Genomic DNA, 12,418 nt, shown 5'->3' on the forward strand with positions numbered 1-12,418 from the left:
TGGAGTATCTGTGTCAGAACCTGAGCTTGTATCCACAGTGTTCAGTTGTCTTCTGGTGTATACCCTCTGGCGGCGGGGTCGCCTAGGCCTGTAGTTCTGCCTCTCCTCAGGGCTCAAGAGCCACTTGTATACCTGTCTCTCCCTGTAGTCCTCAATTACTTGTTGTAATTTCTTATTTTTAAAGGTTATCAGGGAGTCCTTATATTCTTTGACTTGGTTTGTAAGTTTATTCAACCAGTTATCACTCTGATCCTGTACCAAGATGGGGCCTTTCGTGGTATCAAATATCCCGATTTCTTCCTTGGTTTTATTAAGTAGGACTCTAACTTCTTCCACCACCAACAACAATAGATCCAAGGAACACTTATTTAGCACTGCACACCATTTTTTGCAAAATTCACTGTTGTTTCTCCCAATCGTGGGTACACTGTGTATCCTGAACCCCTTAGGAATCATTTTCTTTTTGTAGTATTCCGATAAGTAGACCCCATGTAGATGTAGGTCTACCTCTCTTTTCTTCAGTTTTAATAAATTCAAATATAGGGTTTGGATGGATTCAGTATCTGTAGTGATTTCCTCATGTTCAAATAAAATTCTTGCTGCATCCACCTCAGTCAGGGAGAGTGTATCAGCTCCCTCTACATCCTAGAGATTTTCTTAGAGTATATTATACACCAGTGAGCTTTAATTCCCATAACCGCTGTTATTTCTATCACTGGATAACTCCCAATGTGTTAGTTTATAATTAACCGCATATCTAGTTGCCACATAAGTATGTTCTTAATAAGCGAAACATTATTCGATCTGACATAGTTTGTTGGGTTGCCATGGTGACCTAGTACAGACCTACGTAGCATGGCCTCGGTCTGGTGTGGTTGGTGACGCCACGATAGGTTGCTATGGCAACGCATAACAACGCTTAGGGCACTGATTTCCAGTAGCGGGTCAAGATGCTAACCCGGATGCTGACACGCCCCCTCCGACCATGCGGTGGCCAGCGTGACAGCTAATGGCGGAGTATCCATACCCTCTGAGGTTTTAGATGCTTTTGATGCACAGTAAGTTGCCTGTCAGTTAAGTGAGTAAATGTCTCTGAGCATGTTATATGCGGTATTAATAAGCTACTTCTCCTGGCAACAACTAGTCTAGTGAACTCCTTATGTTTTGATTACAGAGTGTATTATAAGAAGGCAGATTTATTATTTACTATCTGTTGGCATATTCCACAGCCATCCACTTCACTGTCGCTGACACCTTAATACAGTACACTATATATGGTTATGTCACACATGTGCTTTGTAAAAGTGTACACTTTGTTGATATTATACAGAAATGTAATTGTTTTTGTTTAACATACATCCCCTATTGATTGCTTTGGATGTATTTTGATTGGCTGAAATTTGATGAGGGAGGGGTTTGAGTCATTATTTAACATTGCTTGTTTCACATTTTGGGTTGTCTGAGGAAGGGGTGAATGCCCCGAAACGTCACTGCCGAATAAATATTTGTTGTTTTGAAATCCAGTGAGTGCTTATTCCTATTCAGATTGTTCATTCCGTTAAGCACCCTGGTCTGTGTCTGGGTTGGCCAGTGAGAGTGCACTTAATCGAAGTCTCTGTTTATATATATATATATATATATATATATATATATATATATATATATATATATATATATATAAGATTGCAGTTTCCAAGTGCGCTGCTCAAGTTGTGTTTTATTAGAAGTAAATTGGAATGTTATCTAAAATTGTATTCTCGACCTGAATCATGAAAGAAAAAAAGTGGGTTTAATGTCCCTTTAATAAAATATTTACAAAAACAAAAATGTGAGGGGTGTACTCACTTTTGTGAGATACTGTATATATTTATATATATATATATATATATATATATATATATATATATATATATATATATATATATATATATATATAAAATAAATTGTTCTTCTGTTTAAATTACATTGGAATGTAAAATATAAATAACTGCCATCGGGTGTAGCTCTGTAGGTCTTAGTGAGCGAGTGCCAAGTGTAATTTTTGGATGAAAGCACGCTGCATTAAAATCTATGGGGAGAAGAAGTTAATACAGTGCAAATAATTTACTTTCAACCTGTAATACGTGTGCTAATCCCCGCATGTTACAAGTTTGCTTCCAGCAGTGTTTGTGAAAGCGCTAATTAGCTTGCCACTTGTAATCTGGCCAACAGTTGGTAAGGAGAAAGTAATGCAATAAATTTCAAGAAAGCTATCATGAGAATTAATGAAAAGCTAACCCTCCTGGTTCTTATCTGCATCAAATCCATTTATAGTTCAGGGAAGTTCAGGGTTCTATATTCAAGAAAATGCTGTAGATGGAGATAGTGAGGATATACATATGGATTGTGACAAAAAATTATTGGTGTTGGATGTGAAGAAGCCCATAGGAATATCAGCCCTGAGATAATACAGAGACTAAAAAGCATGTGAGCCCAAAATTAACCCTATATAGGCTACTGTCACAACCCAGCCCGTACTTGAACCTGGTTCTCTGTTTGCTGTTTCCCAGTCTGTTGTTCTAACCTCTTCGCCACCAGATGGCTTGCATACCTGTAGCTCTGGCTCTCTGCCAGCTGTAGGTGATCATGTAATCAACAGTATTCTATTTAAGGAAGGTTTGCTGTAAGTCCTGTGCCTTGACATGTCTGACACTTTGTTCCAGTTACCTTGTCTGCTCATCTGTTGGATGTCCTGGTGTCTAATTTCTGCTATGTTTGTGACTTTTCTGATGGATTATCCCCATGGCATTGTGGCTTTGATTTTGGACTGATTCCTGGCATCTGAACCTGGATAGTTTCCTAATATTCCCTAAGGACTGTCCTAGGTAACATAGTAGATGAGGTTGAAAAAAGACCGAAGTCCATCGAGTTCAACCTATACAAATCTAAAATACTTAAAAAAAAAAAAAAGGTCCAGTTGAGCTTAAATTAATCCCACCCATTTAATACAAGCAATCATATCCATGAATTTTGTTTCTAGCCAGAAATGTATCCAAACAATTTTTAAACGTATCTAGGGTATTGACATTTACTACCTCCTTTGTTAAAGAGTCCCACAATTTTATTGCTCTTACAGTGAAAAAATGTTTCTATTGCAGGAGATTAAATCTCCTTCCCTCCAAACTTAAATTGTGACCTCTTTTCACAATCAATTTTCTTGGAATAAACAGAGCTTCTACCATCTCTGTATAATTATTTTATTATTATTATCGGTTATTTGTAGAGCGCCAACAGCGCTATTAACAAAGGCGGAGTACAAAAAAAAACAGTTATATGGATCAAATGGGTAGAGGGCCCTGCCAAGAGTTGCACTGTTGTAGTCAGCTCTTGAGAAGGTGATCAACAAACAGCTGGAGTCTTAAGCTTACATGCTAGGGGGGTTCAGGGGATAGCAATGGAGGAGAGGAACTGGTATAAAGTAAGGTTAGCGTAGGTTGTATGCATCCCTGAACAGTAGAGTCTTTAGGGAGCACTTGAAGCTTTTAAAACTAGAAGAGAGTCTTGTGGAGCGAGGCAGAGAGTTCCACAAGATGGGAGCCAGTCTGGAGAAGTCCTTCTAAACGGGAGTGTGATGAGGTGACAAGAGAGGAGGAGAGGAGGAGGTCTTGAGCAGAGCGAAGGGGACGGGATGGAGAGTATCTGGAGACAAGATCTGAGATATAGGGCGGAGCAGTGCAGTTGAGGGCTTTGTATGTCAGAGTGAGAATTTTGTGTTTGATCCTAGAGGCAAGAGGAAGCCAGTGAAGAGATTGGCAGAGAGGTGCAGCAGATGAAGAGCGACTTGTAAGGAAGATGAGTCTGGCAGAGGCATTCATTAAGGATTGTAAAGGAGCTAGGCGGTAGGTGGGGAGACCAGAGAGGACAGAGTTGCAGTAATCGAGGCGGGAGAGGATGAGAGAGTGGATTAAAATCTTAGTTGTGTCTTGTGTAAGGAAGTGTCTAATTTTAGAGATGTTTTTAAGGTGGAAGCGGCAGGCTTTAGCCAAAGACTGAATGTGAGGAGTGAAAGAAAGATCTGAGTCAAATGTGACCCCGAGACATCGGGCATGCGGGGTAGGGGTAATGGTGGAGTTGTCAACCGTTATAGAGAGATTGGGGGTGGAGAGTTTTGAAGAAGGGGGGAAAATAAGGAGCTCAGTTTTGGAGAGATTTAGCTTGAGGTAGTGAGAGGACATCCAGTTGGAGATGTGAGAAAGACAGTTAGTGACACGGGTTAGCAAGGAAGAAGACATGTCTAGATTTGGGTGTCGTCAGCATACAAATGATATTGTAAACCATGGGATTTTATTAGGGAACCTAGTGATGACGTGTAGATTGAGAAGAGAAGGGGACCGAGGACAGAGCCTTGCGGTACTCCGACAGAAAGTGGTGACGGGGCAGAGGAGGCCCCAGAGAAGGCTACACTAAAGGTACGGTTTGACAGGTAGGAAGAGAGCCACGAGAGGGCTGTGTCACATATGCCGAAGGATTGGAGGGTTTGGAGCAAGAGAGGGTGGTCAACAGTGTCAAAGGCTGCAGACAGATCAAGGAGAATAAGCAGAGAGAAGTGGCCTTTTGATTTTGCTGTAAGTAGGTCATTGGTAACCTTAACAATTGCAGTTTCTGTGGAGTGATGGGGATGAAATCCAGATTGCAATGGGTCAAGGAGGGAGTTTATTGTAAGGAAATGGGAAAGGCGTGCATAAGCTAGTTTTTCGAGAAGCTTTGATGCAAGAGGGAGCCTTGAATATATTTATATAAAGTAATCATGTCACCTCTCAAGTGCCTTTTTTCTAGGGTAAACAGATCCAGTTTGGTTAGCCTCTCCTCATAGCTTAAATTCTCCAGTCCCCTTATTAGGTTTGTGGCCGTTCTCTGAATTTTTTCTAGTTCTGCAATATCTTTTTTTGCGATTGGTCGCCAGAACTGCATTCCATACTCAAGGTGAGGTCTTACCAGGGATTTATATAGTGACAGAAATATGTTTTCCTCCCTTGAATCAATGCCTCTTTTAATACATGCTAGCATCTTATTAGCCTTTAAAGCTGCTGCTCTGCATTGTGCATCCATCTTTAGCTTGTTATCTATTACTACTCCCAAATCCATTTCCTCCTCTGTTTGACTAAGTTTTGTCCCATTGCCTGCTTATTTTTACTTCCAAAATGTAGAACCTTGCATTTTCCCGTGTTAAATCTCATTTTCCATTTACCTGCCCATACTTCTAATTTTTGCAGATCCCTGTTTAATGAAAGTTCATCCTCCTCTGACCTAGATACTTTGCTTGTTTCTTCTTTGCATTCTTGGTTTCTGACCTTTGGCCTGATCACGGATTTTCCTTTGCCTGTTTGCTTTATGCTGCAATCCTGCCTTCTTCTGCTTTCTGCGCTACACAACTAATGTTAAACCAGACTGTTCTGCTATATACTTGCTTGTGTACTGCTGATATCCAGAACCTGCACTGCTTTTTGCAGCATACTCAAGTATCCTGATTGCCAAGTGTCTACGTTTCCTGCCTGCATCTTGCATCCTGTCTACAGCACTACAAGTGTTAACATTGGCTGTTCTATTAACACTTACTTGTCCTGGAAGCTGTGGTGTTCAGCACTCCTTGTTGTAGCATAATGAAGTATCCTGATTCCTGCCTGCATCTTGTATCCCATATACAGCTCTGCAAGTTTTAACCTTGGCTACTCTATTAACACTTGTCCTGGAAGCTGTGGTGTTTAGTACACCTAGTTGCAGCATACTCAAATATTCTGTTTTCTAAGTATTTACAATTCCTGTCTGCATCTGTATTTCTCATTGCTGCATTCTTTAATCTCTTCCTGTACCATGTGTCTACACATCCTGACTACTAGTTTACAGTTTACCAGTACTGTGTCAACTGTCTATATTGTGCTTTTTGCCTTCGTGTCCTGCCTGCCAGCTTTGAACTGTGTTACCTGTCTTATATACTTGTCAGCACAGAGACTCTTGCCTTACTTCCAGTCTACATTTATCTGCATTGCTAGTAATAATTATGTTTAATAAACCCTGTACCTTTAATCTTTAATCTTGTACTAGTTTCATTGTGTCTAGAAAGAGAGACTCATGTAGACACCACACATCTCTAGCTCCAGAACCTGAGACCTCCGCACAACAGCTCCCAACACCTGAACCCACTCCCACGAGAAGCATGACAGCTACTTCCTAAAAAAGGTTATTCTAGGCTAAAAGCTGCAACCAGCTAAGTTTTCAATGAACCTATACTGGAATCGCTGTTAATTTAAAGAAGCAAAAATATGAAAGGAACATTCAGCATTTTGTTAAGAATAAATTGTGTTGAGGACTAGTAACATGAGCAGGATCTGAAGAATTAAGGCTGAACAGTCATGAGTAAAAAATAATCTAGGACAGAAACTGAGGATCAAGTATCCTGATTGTCAAGTGTCTACATTTCCTGCCTGTATCTTGTATCTTGTATACAGCTCTTCAAGTGTTAGCTTTGGATGTTAGGAAGCAGCAGGTAAGAGTTCAAATGCGAACAACCGGTTCTTCAGTACAACTTTACCTATTTTTCCATGTGACATCCCTATATAACTATTCCTATCACTACATTTGATACTTTCCTATATATGGTAATTTTGACTGATATATTTTTAAAACAAATCTGATAGCTTTTGAGATTTCATGTGTATGCTATCATATCTTATATTGCATTAATAATGCTTGTTGAAAAAAACAAAACAAATATGAAAATATTTCAGAACTCTGATTTCCATACCTCTTGGTTTAATCTGCAGATGTTATGTTTTATTTCCTCAGCTTCAGCCGCCAAGATTGGATTTACCAGATTCATGCCTAAAAAAACATGAATGTAAATGAAAAGATACGAGAATTCAGTCATTTTCTCCTCGCTGAGGAGGAAGCACCTACATCATAAAACACATAATGTAACATATATTTGTTGACGGTAATGGTGTATTTATTTTTTGTACTGTCTTAGGTATTGGGAAATATGCACGGAGGGTTCATGCACCCTACTAGTAAACCAGGGACAATCAGGGATCATTTGGCATGCATAGAAGTGGGAAAGCATCTTGGCATTGCAAATTTGCTGCCCACCTCCCAAATCATGTTGCCCTAGACACATGGCCTAATTGGCCTGTGCAAAGATATGCCCTTGGTTGAGAGATATCTGACTGGTAAATCCACTGTTTTACAATTTTAATCTTGTCTAATAATTTATACTTGGTCTTAGAAAATCTGTCCTCAGACTATTCCAACTGCCTATGGGGCATATTTATCAATGAGCGAGTGGACATGATACGAAGTAGCGTATCATGTCAGCTGCATATCGATAAATGCCGACAGCATACTCTGTCGGCATTTATCATTGCACCAGCAGTTCTTGTGAACTGCTTGTACAATGCCGCCCCCTGCAGATTTGAGGCCAATCTGCCACTAGAAGGAGGTGTCAATCAACCCAATCGTATTCGATCGGTTTGATTTCTGTCTGTGGCCTCAGAGCAGGAGGACAAGTTATGGAGCAGTGGTCTTTAGAAACAAGGGGCATCAAGCTCCAAACGGAGCTTGATAAATATGCCCCTTACTGTGCAAGTTAGTATATCCTTAAGTCATAGGGGCCAATTTATCAATGTCTGTCCGACATGATACGCTGTCGGCATTTAACATTGCACAAGCAGTTCACCAGAACTGCTTGTTCAATGCCGCCAATTGCAGATTTGCGGCCAATCTTCCACTAGCAGGGGGTGTCAATCAACCCGATCGCATTCGATCAGGTTGATTTCTGTCCGCGGCCTCAGAGCAGGCAGACAAGATATGGAGCAGCTGAAGGCTCGCCGGAAACAAGGGGCATCAAGTTCCATACCGAGCTTGATAAATATGCCCCTTACTGTGCAAGTTAGTTTATCCTAAAGTCAAAGGGGCCAATTTATCAATGTCTATCTGACATGATACGCTGTTGGCATTTAACATTGCACAAGCAGTTCACCAGAACTGCTTGTGCAATGCCGCTAGCAGGGGGTTTCAATCAGCCCAATCGTATAGGATAGGGCGGATTGCAGACCACAGCATCAGCGCAGGTGGACCAGTTATGGAGTAGTGGTCTTAAGACCGCTGCTTCATAACTGCTGTTTCCAGCGAGCCTGTTTCCACTCACAGCTTTATAATTCGGCCCCATAGGCTTTTGGAGAAAAGAAAGAAAGAAAGGAAAGAAAGGAAAGAAAGAAAGAAAGAAAGAAAGAAAGAAAGAAAGAAAGAAAGAAAGAAAGAAAGAAAGAAAGAAAGAAAGAAAGAAAGACTGTTCTAATTGCTAAAGAAGTATATTGTATACCCAGAGGCAGAACTTTTTTTCACTTTCTGTGATAAGATTTTTTTAGAGAAAATTTTTATGCAAATTATTTTTAGATAAAATTCAATTTTAAATTAGGCAGTTACACTAAAGCACAAGCTCAGTTGAAATGTGAAATATATTGCAGCAGTTAAAAATTGCATTTCAAATTAGCTGCAGAGAAAAAAAAATTACATTGTAAAATGTCTCTTGAATAAATTTGTTTCCTTTTCTCTTGGTCTAACATAGAAGAGTTAGAGAGAGTAATAAAAAAAGGTGCAATGATCATAAGAATGTCTTACATTTAAAAAAAAAACAGGTTTGTAGACTGGGAAAGGCTAGGGGGCGGGGTGAAAAAATCTGTGAGCCAATCAATGCGCTGGTGCTTTGCAGCGCTACTGCATATTTGACTGTTCACGTCAAACAAACAAACAGCACTTTGCTGTGGATGTGTTGTGTTAAGGAAAACGTACAGTGTACGTTTTAGTATAAAACAAGCCAAATGAGAGTGAGCCAAGATGGTTTTCATAGAGTAAAAGCTTGGTTACTTATTCAGAATTTCCCTTTGAAATGCATGGATGACAGGGTGCCAGGTTTGATGCCATATTATAAAATCAATATCATTTGGCTCAGGCTAGATTGAATTTTTTATATAGAGGGATGCCCAATTAGCATAAAACAAGCCAAATGTGAGTGAGCCAAGATGGTTTTAATAGAGTAAAAGCTTGGTTACTTATTCAAAATTTCCCCTTGAAATGCATGGATGCTAGGGTGCCAAGTTTGGTACCATATTATTTGATCAATATCATTTGGCTCAGGCTAGATTTCATTTTTTGGTATAGAGGGATGCACAATTAGTATAAAACAAGCCAAATTAGAGTGAGCCAAGATGGTTTTAATAGAGTAAAAGCTTGGTTACTTATTCAGAATTTCTCATTGAAATGCATGGATGCTAGGGTGCCAGGTCTGATGCCATATTATATGATCAATATCATTTGGCTCAGGCTAGATTTCATTTTTTGGTATAGGGGGATGCACAATTAGTATAAAAAAGCCAAATCCAAATGTGAGTGAGCCAAGATCATTTTAATAGAGTAAGAGCTTGGTTCCTTATTTAGAATTTCCCATTTAAAAGAATGGAAATTATTGTGCCACGTTTGGTGCCAAATGTCATGATTAATATCATATTAACTTTTCTAATTGTTGTTTAATAAATAATTACTTTCATGAATAAGAAGTTAACCTGAATAAGATGCTGGGTGAATAGTAAGCTAACTTCAATCTTTGAATAAGAAGCTGGCAGAATAAGGAGCTAACTTCAGCATTTGAATAAGAATCTGACCGAATAAGGAGCTAGATTCAGCATCATAATGATAATTGTATTTTTAAGTGGAGAACATATATGTGGAATTAGCAATTGATATAATTTGGTAAATATGGAAAGATGGTGATTTCACACCGTTCCTAATGCTGACTATCACAAACCTGCTGCAGAAGATTGTTTAACTGGCGATCTTGCCGTTGAGTTCACGTTGAATTCAAATGTTTTGCTCTCTGAGACATCCCCACCATCCTCAATTCCATCCACAACTCTTTTGGAAGAAGTTGGAACAAAGCAATCATTATTATACTTTAATATATTTAATGCTTGTATTTCAGTTGATAACGATACATAACCATAAAGCCTTGTCAACCAGATAATTTACTGTATGTTCATATTGCGTATCCATGACAACACAAAGTAGCATATACAGTACTGCTTAAGCATTTGACATCTGCCATACAGACAGTTGAGATTGGAAATGTTATGATAAATTTACCTTGGACTGAGATCTGGTGGGCCATAAGTGTTGAGAGCAGGGATTAAGAGTTTAGCTGGCTTTCGTGAGCCAGAACTCTCAGTTTCAGACACTTTCTCACCCTTGCGACACTGTGGAGAAGGGCTCCTTCCACGGTTGCTGCGTGCAGGTGAACGGCAATTCAGACGAAAAGCTGAGAATTGACGCAGATCATCACCAAGGAGACTGCTTAGGGAGCCACGTCTCACTGGGCTATTGAGATTAGGCAACATGAGCTTCCTACGTGTCATGGTGGCTGGAGAATGGCGAAAGAAGTCATCTGTCTCATCATTATCTTCCAAGATGGATGACAGCTTTTTTTCAGAAGCAGTACCAGATTCTGGTCGAGGCTAAAACATTTATTCAATATTAAGAGGTGTTTTTTTTTATAGGGTGCAGTTATATTAGATAATAAGAAGACTTTTAAATTAACTTTAACCCCTTAGTGACCAGAGCACTTTTCCATTTTCTGTCCGTTTGGGACCAAGGCTATTTTTACATTTCTGTGGTGTTTGTGTTTAGCTGTAATTTTCCTCTTACTCATTTACTGTACCCACACATATTATATACCGTTTTTCTCGCCATTAAATGGACTTTCTAAAGATACCATTATTTTCATCATATCTTATAATCTACTATAAAAAAAATATAAAATATGAGGAAAAAATGGAAAAAAACACACTTTTTCTAACTTTGACCCCCAAAACCTGTTACACATCTACAACCACCAAAAAACACCCATGCTAAATAGTTTCCAAATTTTGTCCTGAGTTTAGAAATACCCAATGTTTACATGTTCTTTGCTTTTTTTGTAAGTTATAGGGCAATAAATACAAGAAGCACTTTGCTATTTCCAAACCACTTTTTTTCAAACTTAGCGCTAGTTACATTGGAACACTGATATCTTCCAGGAATCCCTGAATATCCCTTGACATGTATATATTTTTTTTTAGAAGACATCCCAAAGTATTGATCTAGGCCCATTTTGGTATATTTCATGCCACCATTTCACCGCCAAATGCGATCAAATAAAAAAAATTGTTCACTTTTTCACACATTTTGTTACAAACTTTAGGTTTCTCACTGAATTTATTTACAAACAGCTCGTGCACTTATGACACAAATGGTTGTAAATGCTTCTCTGGAATCCCTTTTTTCATAAATAGCAGACATATATGGATTTGGTGTTGCTTTTTGGTAATTAGAAGGCCGCTAAATGCCACTGCGCACCACACGTGTATTATGCCCAGCAATGAAGGGGTTAATTAGGGAGCATGTAGGGAGCTTGTAGGGTTAATTTTAGCTTTATTGTAGTGTAGTAGACAACCCTAAGTATTGATCTAGGCCCATTTTGGTATATTTCATGCCACCATTTCAACGCCAAATGCGATTAAATAAAAAAAAAAGTAAAATTTTTCACAATTTTAGGTTTCTCACTGAAATCATTTACAAACAGCTTGTGCAATTATGGCACAAATGGTTGTAAATGCTTCTCTGGGATCCCCTTTGTTGAGAAATAGCAGACATACATGGCTTTGGCGTTGCTTTTTGGTAATTAGAAGGCCGCTAAATGCCGCTGCGCATCACATGTGTATTATGGCTAGCAGTGAAGGGGTTAATTAGGTAGCATGTAGGGAGCTTGCAGGGTTAATTTTAGCTTTAGTGTAGAGATCAGCCTCCCACCTGACACATTACACCCCCTGATCCCTCCCAAACAGCTCTCTTCCCTCCCCCACCCCACAATTGTCCCCGCCATGTTAAGTACTGGCAGAAAGTCTGCCAGTACTAAAAAAAAAGCTATCCTTGATAAAAAATAAATAAAAAAAAAAGGCATACTTACATATGCTGCTCTGGAGGATCCCCCCTTAGCCACCAACCTCCCTGATACCCCCCAAACAGCTCTTTACCCATCCCCCTCTAACTTATTAGTAGCCATCTTTGGTACTGGCAGCTGTCTGCCAGTACCCAGTTTATAGTAAAATATGTTTTTATTTTTATTTTTTTAATGATTTTCTGTAGTGTAGCTTGCCCCCCCCAAAAGACCAACCCACCACCCCTCCCAGATCTCTTAGATTCACATATATGTAAATAAATTTGGCAATCACTGCCACTTTAATCCCATCACTTTTCTGTAGTGTAGCGGTTCCCACCCGCTTCCTACCCCTGCGCACGCCCGCGCGCGCACCCTCGTGCACGCGCGCGTGCCCGGCGTTCCCGCCCACGATCCCGC

General features: G+C 39.5%; 1 protein-coding gene across 1 annotated transcript in view; it reads right to left on the reverse strand.

Moving 5' to 3' along the window:
- Positions 1 to 12,418, reverse strand: part of KCNH4 (potassium voltage-gated channel subfamily H member 4) — a 390,445-nt gene that overhangs the window by 50,907 nt on the left and 327,120 nt on the right. Inside the window, exons 13-15 of the mRNA XM_053717885.1 lie at positions 10,171 to 10,538; positions 9,836 to 9,942; positions 6,782 to 6,858 (exon numbers count right to left, since the gene is read on the reverse strand). Coding sequence (XP_053573860.1) covers positions 6,782 to 6,858; positions 9,836 to 9,942; positions 10,171 to 10,538 — 552 coding nt within the window. The remainder of the gene's footprint in view (positions 1 to 6,781; positions 6,859 to 9,835; positions 9,943 to 10,170; positions 10,539 to 12,418) is intronic.

Source organism: Bombina bombina, chromosome 1 (assembly GCF_027579735.1).
Source record: "Bombina bombina isolate aBomBom1 chromosome 1, aBomBom1.pri, whole genome shotgun sequence".
Lineage (NCBI taxonomy): Eukaryota > Metazoa > Chordata > Amphibia > Anura > Bombinatoridae > Bombina > Bombina bombina.